Genomic DNA, 12841 nt, shown 5'->3' on the forward strand with positions numbered 1-12841 from the left:
GAAGACCCCCGTCAAAAGGGGGGTCCTTGCCAAGTGTGGATGTTTCCCTATTGGGGGGGATCATATAACTGTATCCCAGTATCTTTCCTTGCAGCAAAAAGTACAGGAGCTGTGGAAAACCGCCAGATATACCAAAACAGTGCCTTTTGAGGATCAGGTACACCCGTACCGGCCGGGAGACTTCATCTGGGCAAAAAAGTTTGTGAGGGGCGATTCCTTGCAGCCACACTACACGGGCCCGCATCAAGTCCTTTTATTGACCCAGGCAGCAGTCTTTCTGGAAGGGCGGAAATCTTGGATACATCATTCGCACGTAAAGCCAGCTGTTGTGACTGCATCCCCGCCTCCATTGGTTCCCAAACTGCGCTTACAAAGAAGCGAAGAAACAGGACAGTGGCAGGCAGCCCAACTCCCTTTTCAGAATGCGGATATTGACTGAGAACTAACAAGCATAAAAGCGGATCCTTGATACTACAAAGATGGTCGATCCATTTCCACGTGCATTGCTCCCTGTATGCATTTCTGTTATAATGTTTTCTTATGTGTTGACTATATGTTGCCCCCCGAATGTTAAGATATGTGATGATGCTGATTATTACAAGTTAGTTGATTTTGGAAGGACAGTACCACGAACCCAGGACTGTCCTGACTCGTTTTTGTATGATGTGGAACAGATAACGAATGGGATGGTGAAAGCAGACATAGCAGGGCGGCTGTGCTACAAGGCGGCCGTAGTTCTGCAACACAATTACACGGGCAAATGGGCTACATACTGCACCCGGGTTGAGACAGAATGGTCTATTAGATTAGCGTTAAGATGTAAAAAATACCGCCCGCTGCCGAATTATGGGTGTCCTCCCAACGTAGATATAAAAACTATAAGAAAAGAATATAATATGTTTTCTTTCCAATCCAACAAACCTGGGAGATTAAAATTTTGTGTAGGCATTGGTGAATCCTCCTGCTATGCATGGCTGGGACAAAATATGAAGGTACAAGGGGGCTCCCAACAGATGCCAGCTAAGGTACCGGCTAAAAATGGTCTTACAACCACTCAGACACAACGAGAAACGAAAACAGGTGACGGATGGGATGGCAATACCTTTGTGGCTTTGTTGGAGGAAACAGCCCCCAAGAAAGGTACCTGTTATGTCTGTGCACACACACCACCACACGGGCAGGCTGGAGTCCCCCTAACAGGGGCCCCTTTGCCGCTGAAGGAATATCTTTCCTTTGCGTCACATTCCAGCTTCCAAGAACTAGAGGGAGGGCTGGTCATCCGCAGGCCCATCTCTAGTCAAGTTTGTGTGAGCAGTGGAAAGCAAGTGACTGGAGGAATGCTGTGTGAAAGCCTGGTTTTCTCAACTGGACAAGGGAATTGGACTTTTGTAAACGGAACGCGCTCAGCAGAGGGCACAACTTGGCTGGCCATTTGGCAATATTTGTTAAAGCTCACTTTTTCGGAACACCATTTAGTGCCTTTTTTAACAGATTTAGTGGACCACCTAACACCAACGGGGCTCTGGTGGCTCTGCGGACATTCAGCGGTAAGGAAACTGCCAACAGTGGGACCCTGGACTTGTGCACTGGGCAGGGTTGTCCCTGGGCTCCGGGTATCCCCTTCACTTCCGACCTTAAGACGTCAGAACAGGAGAAGCACTGGGGAGGCGGTGCTGAGAGGTTTTTTTCCCCAGTATGGTGCTGCTAAAACTTACCAAGAGCTCGTAGAGCTCTCCCAAGCCTTTGAGCGTTTTATGAATGATTCGGCTATTTCTTTCTCGGATCTCACAAATGAGCAGGGACAAATTAGAACTGTAGTTTTGCAGAACCTGTAAGCATTGGACTTCTTGTTAAGTTCCCACGGGGGGGTCTGCTCGTTAATTGGGAGCGAATGCTGTACCCATATTACAGACAGTAAGGCTGATGTCATTAAACACATCAATGACATCGGCAAGATATATCATGATGTAGAACGTATTGGGAACTTCTCCCTCTTTTCTAGCCTCTCTGACTGGTTTTTTGCATGGCCTGATTGGCATAAGATTGTGTTTTATGTTGTATTGGTTATAGTTTTGTTAATAACTGGTTGCTGCTGTCTGCAATGTATCCCGAATTTGGTCCAGCTTGTTTCATCCTGCCTGCGGAAGATCGCTTCCTCAGTCCCCAGAAATCCACAACCAAACTTTGTGGAAATGGCGTTAAGGCCTTTATGGGAGGCAAAACATGAAAATACAGCTACCTGAGTGAATAGATATTCCCTCAGGGCTGAAAGGGGGGACTGTTGGGATGAAATATTAAATTGATCTTGATATAAAACACACCGGTTTATTTCCTGGTGACCTGACCTTTTCACATTCCAGAGGCTCAATGAATAAAAGCCGGTTTAAGCTGGAAACGTTCCTTCCTCCCTCTTTCCTGTATCATTCCCAAACCTATTGCCTCGCATATAGTTGCAAAGTGTATCATGAAAGAAATATTGAAGTTTCCCTATTGCCCTATAAACCTTGACATGTAAGCCTTTGAAATGCAAGCCTGGCAATATTAAGGTTGTCGCCACTCAAGGGGCGCCCGGTTGCAACTGATGCCCCATCCCATATCTATTCTTTTGTTTCTAGCTACAGAGTGCTTATCTCAAGGACATGTAAAATATGCAGACCCAAGTCTGAAAGAGATTCTGATGTCCCTGCTAATGTTCCTCCCCTGCACCCCTTCACCTCCTTTTCTACATATCTTTCAGGTTATTGTGACAAATAATGTTTTTGTAGTTTATGACGCTGCTCCCCAATATTGTAACCTCCGGGGAAAAGCTATATATTCTCTGTTCTCTCAATAAACGGGGTTCCCATTCTGAAAGGCTTTTGGTTTGTAAGTATCGGGTTCCCCTTTGCAAAGGATCAGTGTTTGTCTTGCTTGGTCTCTGGTAGTGGGTAATTGCACTCAACTCCGCACCCTTCCCGGGTGGATGTGAGCTGGTGTAGACAGTGACGGCTCACGTGTTGGGTTTGGACCTAACAGCTTTAAAGTAGAATCGAATCTTTAGCTGCTGTTACACATATGGGTTATATTCAACATAGCGCCAAGGTGGCTGGACAGTCACCTGTTGGGTATGCTTTAATTTGGATTCCTGCATGGAGCAGGGGGTTGGACTCGATGGCCTTATAGGCCCCTTCCAACTCTACTATTCTATGATTCTAAGTTGAATGTTCCAGCAGCACAAGGATTTTTCCTTGCTCAATGGAACGTTCTCCCCCTCTCCTCCTCCGTGTGCTTCTCAGGAGCAGATTTGGGGATAGGGTGGGGTGTGCATGGTGAATGAAGGGAGGGAATCCCCTTGTGCTAGCTGAAATCATCCTGCTAGCATAAGGATTTCGTTGAATACTGCCCATTGCTTCTGGTTAAGAATATCCTCTACCTTCTTGGGGTATGGAGTAAGGCAAGGTTGCTATAAACCCTGTTCTGAAGAGCATTCCTAGAACCTTCTAAGCACAAATCAAGATGCAAGTTTTGATCAGAAAATTCTTTATGGCTTTGGGTTTACTTCATCAAGCAATCTCCTCTGCTTCTATATCACACCATGCTCTCTAATTTTGAAAATGGCCTCCTGACTTGTACCATTTGTTATCCAAAACCTTACAACAAAGACATATAAAGTTTTCCTCTGTGATTGAATTTAGAGCCTGTTTTGGTATACAAGTTCATGCTGAGTCATGCTTCTACACTCCCCCTCTCCACCCCTTGCTGTAGCATAAAGTGGGACTCATAGATCTCACTCACCATAAATCGTCTGGAGAGGGGGAAGCTTATAGATCTCCTAATGGGTTAACATCAGAAATGTGAGACTTATTCATACTATTTTCCTCATTCCATGAAATGTTTGAGCCAGGCCATTATAAAGATCAGAGCTGCCTTTTGATAGCCTTTTGATTGGGGCAGTTTTAGCTTATAATTTTTTGGTATAATTTTATTTTTTTGTTTGACAGTTGCTTTCTTTTTGTATACTGTATATTTATTTCAATCCAATACAATGATTATGTTAAACCAGGTGTTTCCCATATCTGATTTCCTAATGTTGCCTCTCTCTACATTTATGCTGGGCAAGAAAAGATATAAGCAAAACAGCACAAAATTTTCAGTAAAAAAACCAGGTTACCCTGTATTTTATTGTGTTTTTTATGTAAAGCTCAAGATTCTACAGCAAAGGCTCTTACCATATATGGAGCGAGAAATGCCAGATGTCCAAGCTGGATTCAGAAAAGGAAGAGGTACCAGAGATCATAATGCAAACATACGTTGGATAATGGAACGGAGCAAGGAATTTCAGAAGAAAATCACCCTGTAAAGCCTTTGATTGTGTAGATCATGAAAAACTATGGAATGCTTTAAAAGAAATGGGGGTGCCACAGCATTTGATTGTCCTGATGCACAACCTATACTCTGCACAAGAGGCTACTGTAAGGACAGAATATAGAGAAACTGATTGGTTCCCCATTGGAAAGGATGTGAGATAGGGGTGTATTTTATCACCCTATTTGTTTAATCTATATGCAGAACATATCATACGGAAAGCAGGAATGGACCAAGATGAAGGAGGTGGGAGAAATATCAATAATTTAAGATAAGCAGACAATACCATACTACTAGCAGAAACCAGTAATAATCTGAAACGAATGCTGATGAAAGTTAAAAAGGAAAGTACAAAAGCAGGACTACAGCTGAACGTCAAGAAGACTAAAGTAATGACAACAGAAGATTTATGTAACTTTACAATTGACAATGAGGACATTGAACTTGTCAAGGATTATCAGTACCTTGGCACAGTCCTTAACCATAATGGAGATAATAGTCAAGAAGTCAGAAGAAGGCTAGGACTGGGGAGGGCAGCTATGAGAGAACTAGAAAAAGTCCTCAAATGCAAAGATGTATCACTGAACACTAAAGTCAGGATCATACAGTCCATGGTATTCCTGATCTCTATGTATGGATGTGAATCAGGTGATGTCCAATTTCTAGATAGAGAGAAAAAGAGTTATTTACAGCTGTCAAGAGAGACAATAGAGAGAGCTGCCTTGGATCTCTTCAGATTGGCTTGAGCTTTTTCCAAATCCCCCATTTCCCCAAGGGTTCAGAAAGATGTGTCTCACACACATGCATCCACAGGCACACCCTGGCGGAGGTAAGGTGTGGGTAAAGGAGGGTTCCACATTGTACAACTGCTTACCCCTTTTTTGATCTTTAAATTAAACTCCCCCCTTCCTTTTTAAATAATTGAGACAGATCCAGGTTTATACAGCAATCAGCTGCTTTACTTCACACATACTCAGAACAGTTTCTTGCAACTGTTGAACTGTTGGTGCAGAGACTGAGACCAGGATAGGGGTAGGGGATTATGTGGCTCATGCCACAGCAGCATATTCTCCCATAAGAATAAAGGCTTATGCAAAGACCAAAGGGTAAAACTTTTTGAAGAGTCTCCTGGAAATCAGTGAGTGGATATGGAAATCCACCTGGAGAAGGGCCATAGTTCAGTGGTAGAGAATCTGTCTTACATGCAGAAGGTCCCAGGTTCAATCTCCAGCATCTCCAGGTAGGGCTGGGATAGACTCCTGCCTGAAACCCTGGAGAGCTGCTGTCAGTTAGTGTAGACAGTACTGAGCTGGATGGACCAAAGGTCTGAGTCAGTATAAGGCAGTTTCCTGTTTTCCTATTGCATGCACATTGCACGCACATGCACGCACTCCACCCCCACACAGTGTCTATTGCCCAGAGAGCAATCTGGCTAGGTGTAGCTTTGAAAATCTGTTTAAGTGAAAGACCTAGCCTGGAGCTGGAGCATGGTGGGTGGCAGGAGATAGGTCAAAATAACAGCCACCTGAGGGCTTTGAGAAGCTGAAGCTATTAATTATAGGCAAGAGATTTCTCTGGTATTCATCAGCTGGGACAGTAATCAGAGGTAATTACTTTAAAGCAATAGGGGAATTTGAGCAGACTTTATTCCAGAGCTTGAAATAAAATGGTTAAATTAAAATAAAATCAAGTAACAAAAAAGAAGTCTATGTTTGTATCCTTAATACACTTTCAAACAGGGTTGCCATACCCAGCTTTACTCACGGAGTGGCGCCACCACATTTCAAATGCAAAATTGGTTTTGTCATCATCACCAACAGAAACTCACATATTACTGTCATCAACCAGAAGCGTCTATGTCACATGATGGTGGAACTCTGTTACTGGATCTTCTGATATCCTTATTTTTACTTTAAAATGCCCCATTTGGGAAGAAGAATTAACCCTTTTCCCCATGATCTCCCCCCTGCTAGAAATCACCCTCTGCAGCTGCTATTCACCCAGCAACTGTAACAAACATAGGTATTAATAGTGCAAAATTTTATATCCAACACCCCATGGTCCACAGACCAGGGTTGGGGCAGGTGTTGTCGTTGGGGAGGGGGTAAGGGCTGGGCCTGGGGGAAGGTGTGGGATGCCAGAGGGATGCCAGGGGGGTCATAAATCAATGTCAAATAATGGAGTCATCAATCATTTTGACAGGAGGTGGTCTTTTTATACTCCTTATATGTTACACAGAAGTAAGTGCCTTTGAGTTCAATGGAGCTTACTCCCTGTTAACTGGCTATAGAATTGCAGCCTAGCAGTGCAGTCCTAATCTCTTGATCTGTGTTCTAGAGGGGGTTAGAATGCAATGGAGGTGGTCATCCAGAGGCTTCCGCTAGAAAGTGTAGTGGATGGAATGCTACTGCTGGTGCTGATCCTAATGCTACTCAGTGGTGGTAGCCAATGTAGGTCCCCAACATGGGGCACTGTGGTGCAGAGCAAAGCTCACCATGGATTTGCTAGATCCTAAGCCTCTGCATTCCCCAGAGAAGGGTCTGACCAAAAACAGCCCACAAAAAAACCTCCCCTGGTTTGGATGGCTATGTCTCATGTAGTTTGGCCCTTGGAAGATGCAGCCCTTTTAATTACATAATCATTATTCAACTTCAGGAGCAAAAGGTTTTTGGCCAGGATGAGGAGAGGCAGATTATGTTCTTTTGCTTTTATGTTAACTCTTACCATCACCATTGTGTCCACTGGCAATAGCTTTTTTGCGCTTCTTCTCAAATCTACTCTATAACATTTCCAGTTCACATACTTTCTCATACTTACCAGTGGTTCCAGAAGCTTCTTTCTGAGAAGTTGTAAGATGTATTAGAATGGTGAATTTGTAACCCTTGAAGAATTTACCTGGAATGTTCAAGCTACAAAAATGATTCTGACAAGCAATTTATCGCTGTTTAGTAGTACACACATTTTATTCCAAAATCAGTGGAGATTGGGTTGTTGTTTTTCTACATAATCCACACATAATATAGTCCACCCCTGAAAAGTGCTTCCTGACAAACTGGTTTCTTCCCTAAGTAAAAACATATTGCATATTGATGCTGCATTACACGGCTTTGTGTCCATTTGAAAACAGAGGTAGGCAGTCCCAGCAATGGGAGGGGGGGTATCCACACCTGCCCAATGATATTCTGAGTGGGTGTATACCAAGAGTGCAAGGGGAAGGTTTTCAAACCACACTCACCCATCTGAACAGCAGGCTCTACCATCAATCAAGATTGAAAGTACCATGTTGAGGACGAGCATGAATGTTTCCATATTTAAAAAAGCTACATTTTTGTGCTACAAATGGGTGTGTATGGGGTCTCTTTCTATATTACTCTTTGAATCTGAAATGAAATATTATAGCTTTCCCCCACCCCTTGAGTATCTGTCACTACCCTTTATATTTGGCAACTTCAGACATAACTCACAACTCCCAAAAGTTATTTTGCTCTAGATCCTTTTTAAAGGCTTACATGAAATGGGCTGCTGTTGCAAAAGTAGAGAATTTAAGAGAACCACAGAAGAAAAACTGAAATCACATTATCAACTAAAAAGTCAAACTTTTATTATTAAAGGGTAAAGGAGAGGGGGAGAGAAAGATACCTACATAACTCTGTGTTATATCTTCCATTTGTTATATTTATTAGTGTTGTGAAGACTGACGACATAAGTTGCATCAAGGATTTGGGGGCTCAGTTGATTATGTAGTCACCAATTTTGCCATTTTAGAAGCAAAGCAAAAGCAAGCTTCTTTTATTTTTCCACTGGGAGCCTTATATTAATTCACGATTTCAGAAGCATATCTGGAAACCTCTGATCATTTCAGAAAAGAGTTCTGATTTACACTGTACAGCAGGCATTGAAACTATGATACAAAATTTATTTCATGCTAGAATTGTTTTGCATAACATTGTGCATGCATTTACCCAGAAGTTCTAAATTGCATACAATGCCATTGTTTTGTTTCTTAAACTCCGAGACAAGTTTAAACTTGAGTAGCTTCCTGATTTGTATACTGTAAGTCCCAGTTTTTTTTTAAAAAAATACAATTTTGTTAAACTCATTACTGATTACTTAATGTGAACAATTTTGCCATGAAGGGTCTTCACACTGGATCTATACACCAATAAAATACAACATAACCAGAGCTGGAAAATAAATCTAGACCAGCTATTATCATCAGGTCCAAGAGTTGGTCCTATGTTTCACAAGCATGCCAACAAAAACAGACAGGAAAAGGTTGTTTGTACATTTTACACAGTTCTAGTTGAATGAAAATTTGTTAATTTATTTCATGTCAGTGTGATGAATTTATGAAGGCATAGTCAATATGACCGCCCAATTCCACTTTTAAAACCATTAACTCTTTTTATCTTGTATACAAAAAGAAGCAATCAATAACAAAGGAATGTACGGTGTTAGAACATTTTACAGTTTGGCTACAACAATGTATGTAAAAGTAAAGAGCTTTGAAAGAAAATATATTACTTTGCCTCCCCCCCATCCCCTTTTAAAGTTAATCATACAGTTGCAGGGTTTTTTGTTTTCATGCAATTCATGCTATGGAACAACAACAAAAAATCATTAGTTACATTTTGGCCATAGAAAAAGCCTGCAAATCTACTTGTATCTCTGAAACCACATAGAATCATCCTGCAAACTTGCATGGGGTGAGATTATATTTGTCCAAATGAGGAGGTCTTCTATGCCTGCACAGTTCCACCCAGACGTTTATAAGCCATCATTGTCCATCTCGTTCTCTCCATGTCAAGTCACTTTGACTGCCTCTGTTGGCATATATTTAGCAATGACAGGACTTTCTTTGCAAAGATCTGCATGTAAAGAATATAATCAATACTTGAGCCTTCTCTCCTGTGCTTTTCAAATCAAGCTGGGTGTTTTAAAGGAAGGAGGACTAAGGTGGAAAGAGCTACATGCAGAGGCAGCCAGTTTTCTTCTCCGCCAGTACTTTTTCCCATGCAGTCAGCCAGCCAGCTAGAGACCTCTCTACAGTATATCTTATTGCTTTCAAGACAGAATAGGTGCCCATGCAAAGTTTCATCCTACTGCATGTGTTTTGCTCAAACTCCTGCAGGGTTCCTATGGCTCAAAATTATCCTGAGTAAAACAAAATCTTCAATTGTTGGCAACTTTCAGCATTGGCCTAAATGCCTAACCCACTCCGTAAGAACCAATGGTTCCACCATTAGCCAAGAAAAGCACATACCAGCCTGGTACACCGTTAGAGGAAACTACATGATGCTTCCGCATTCTTGTCTTATGTGCTGACATCATGCAGTGTTATGGCCCACCAAAGCTACTAATGCCCACCAAGTGTCATCTCAGCACTACTTATAAAGGATGTTGTCAATGTAGGTGTTACTAACACCAGTAGTAACACCGTCCCCATGAGATGCTACAGAGAACCAGACATCTTCAAACATCATCATTTGCATTATATGTGACACCATTGAGGCTAATTAGAAAGAATAGCTTTTCTTTTTCTTTCTTTCTTTCTTTTGAGTATTATGATTATTATTTAGACCATTCTCTGCTACTGATCCATGCTACAAAATGGACGGGATGGGAGACCAAGAATGTCTCGTTGGGCTAGGAGAACTGAAGGGTGCAGGCTTTGAAGATAATCCTACCGCTTTTCCACTTATGCCAGCTATGCTGTTAAGGCTCCGTGACATTTCATAACCTTTGTTTAAAAGGAAAAAAATGCAAAAATACAGCATTGGATCAACAACAGAATGGTCAACAGCATAGCCAGATCAGTAGCATCCTCATGCTTTGACATGCTGAGAGTAGTATCCCTTGCAACATGGCTATGTCAGAAGCAATCAGAAAATGGGGAGGGGAAAATATTCATTTCCCTTGGATGGAAACCCACTAAAAGCAACTGGAATAAATAGGTATTCATGTTCATACTGAACTCTGTCTACACATCACATTATCTGAAGGTCAGGCCTCCTCAAAAGATGTCTTTATAACCTAAAAAGCCCATCTAAAAGCTAAAGCACTTATGTTGCTATAGAGATACTACTCAATTTGTTTACCAGTCTTTTTGCATGCACTTGTTTTCCTTTTCCCTCTCTGCCAGTTTTTAGACATGCACAAAAACAGCTTAACAAGATATAAACAGTTATACAATCTATGAAATGAAATTTATTTGGAACACAAAAAGTACTATCTACATCCCCCCCCTTCAAACAGGCCAACAATATGCTGACATTATATGCTTCTTTAGTCAGCTGGCCTTACTTTCAGTCAACAGGCAGAGCCTAGTTCTTGTTGAGGTGCATCATGGGAACTACAGTTCTTTTTATCTCCAGTGAGATGCCATTTTGCAGTAGTCTCACAATGCCCTGAAGCAAGAACCGAAAGAAAGAAAGACAAGGCTCCAGTTGAATGAAAATGGCCAACACCTATCCCAATACAGAATCAGATATAAAACACTTTGCTACAAAGGGAATTTTCAGTGGAGATACTTTCACATGAAAGTACAGTGATCCTACTTTACCTTATCATCAATAAGCTTTGAAATTATAATTACAGATGCTCTATTTCTACAACTGGCATTTATTTAATACCTTCTCCTCCCAACTAACATGCAATACATCCTACAGTTTCTGTAGAGTACTATCTTGCGCCATGGATTACATCCTATCATATTTGCAGTTTGTTAATATGCCCTGTTACACTCTATGGTTACAATTCAAAACATTTAGGGGGGGACACTCCAAACTCAGCATTCTCTTATGTGGGAATGTACTACAGAGTATTCAGCGACTACTCACAGGAAGCTCCACAGGCACACTGGAGCCTCTATGCACATGCTGGAGTGACCAGACCAGACCAGGGCATATGTATACTATACTGAAGTTAAGAAATTGATTTAAATGGATATGTTTTATGTATCAAAGTATGCACTTGATGATTTCATAGGGTGCATATTAAGTTGTTTGCATTTGCATCTTTGTTGATTTAGCAGCTTAAATAAGCCATAGTCTGCTTCTCTCTCCATCTATATTTACAAACACTCTTATTTTTATTTCAGTAGTAGGTGCAGTCGATATTGTCATAAGAGTTTCATGAAAATATCCAGGGATATTAGCAACAGGTCATAGTAACAAAAGCCAACAGTGGTAGATAGAGATGAATGTAGGAGCATACACTGTTTTCATGGGGGTGGTGGTGGCCAGTCTACTGAGTTATGAAGCTGCAAGTGCTAGAATTTTAAGTTAAGCGCTGTATACAGACAAGAAGTGGCTGAGCAACTATTTTAATATGCCTGCTTTTCCAGTTTGCTGCTCTTCATGGACTATTCCAATCCATGAGTCTCCCACATGTCTTGGGGAGAAACTGGAATAGATTAAGGATACTGCTGACTATTCTCTATTGATATTGAAATTAACCAACATGGAAGACTAAACTGCTCAATATGGTAGCACACATTATTTAGCTTTTACTTCCCTCCCCACTCAGTGGTTCCCAAACCCATGTGCACTTGCCAGGGGAAATGTAAAAACAAACAAAAATGTTCAAAGGATGACCCATTGCTCCTTGCATTCCATTTGTTAAAGGCTTCGGTTCCCACAAGTGGCCTTCTGGTGAAGATTGACAGAACCTCTGAAGTTCTGTTAAGCATGTTTGTATCACCTCCATTTGCCACACATAAGTTTGTGTGGGGGGTGACAATAGAGAAGAAACAGGTGGCAGAAACTAAAGCAATTTTGTGGCAATGACAGAGCTGGAACCACGTTGGCCCACAGCAATTGCAATAACAATGTGGAAAGAAGGTCGAGATGTGAAACTGGAATGGCAACTAAGGTTCTGCAGGCTGGTGCAGATGAATGTTGGATTTATACATTAGACAAAATTATTTGCAAAGGGCACACAGATGAAAAGAGTTTGGGAACCACTGTTCCTAGCCCAGATTAGTAACGTAAAATGCAGGCATCAGGCTGTTATTTTTAGCACAAGAAGCCAATATCTAAAACAAGCTTACTACTCATCAGTAAGTACTTTATCTCTTAACTGTGTTACTGTCTATGTGATTACAGGACCTCATCTACATACCCTTTCTTATTCCTCCATCAGGCGGGCAGGGATATTCCCCGGTTGATAAGAGGAAGCAAGGTCCATATCTCTCCCGAGTGCCAGAACGGGTAAAGGGCAGGCCTTCCTCGGGTGACATAGCCTGGTCTATGTGGGGACAGTCTTCATTTGCCAGCGCCGCCTTGGCCACCTCCCCATTCAGTTTCGAATCTTCAAACATATAAGCAGAAGGCTATTGAAACACTAAGAACGGTTTTATCAGAATGAAATCTGTTGGTAGGGTTCAACAGCTACATGGTGAGATAGACAGAGGGGGTGGGGAAATAGCACATTTTGCCCTAGATGTGTTTGGTGGTGTGCAGTTCACACACACACACAAAAATTAAGGAAAAAAAGT

General features: G+C 41.7%; 1 protein-coding gene across 5 annotated transcripts in view; it reads right to left on the reverse strand.

Moving 5' to 3' along the window:
- Window positions 1-9147: 9147 nt before the first annotated feature.
- Window positions 9148-12841, reverse strand: part of KCNC1 (potassium voltage-gated channel subfamily C member 1) — a 175670-nt gene continuing 171976 nt past the window's right edge. The window contains exons 3-4 of one of the 5 annotated variants that reach the window (XM_061613096.1): window positions 12466-12654; window positions 9148-9212 (exon numbers count right to left, since the gene is read on the reverse strand). In XM_061613096.1, coding sequence (XP_061469080.1) covers window positions 9148-9212; window positions 12466-12654 — 254 coding nt within the window. Of the gene's footprint in view, window positions 9213-9947; window positions 10085-12465; window positions 12655-12841 lie in introns of those variants that run through there. The other 4 variants (XM_061613100.1, XM_061613095.1, XM_061613097.1 and 1 more) reach the window with 4 other exon arrangements.

Source organism: Rhineura floridana, chromosome 2 (genome assembly GCF_030035675.1).
Source record: "Rhineura floridana isolate rRhiFlo1 chromosome 2, rRhiFlo1.hap2, whole genome shotgun sequence".
NCBI classification, from domain to species: Eukaryota; Metazoa; Chordata; class Lepidosauria; order Squamata; family Rhineuridae; genus Rhineura; species Rhineura floridana.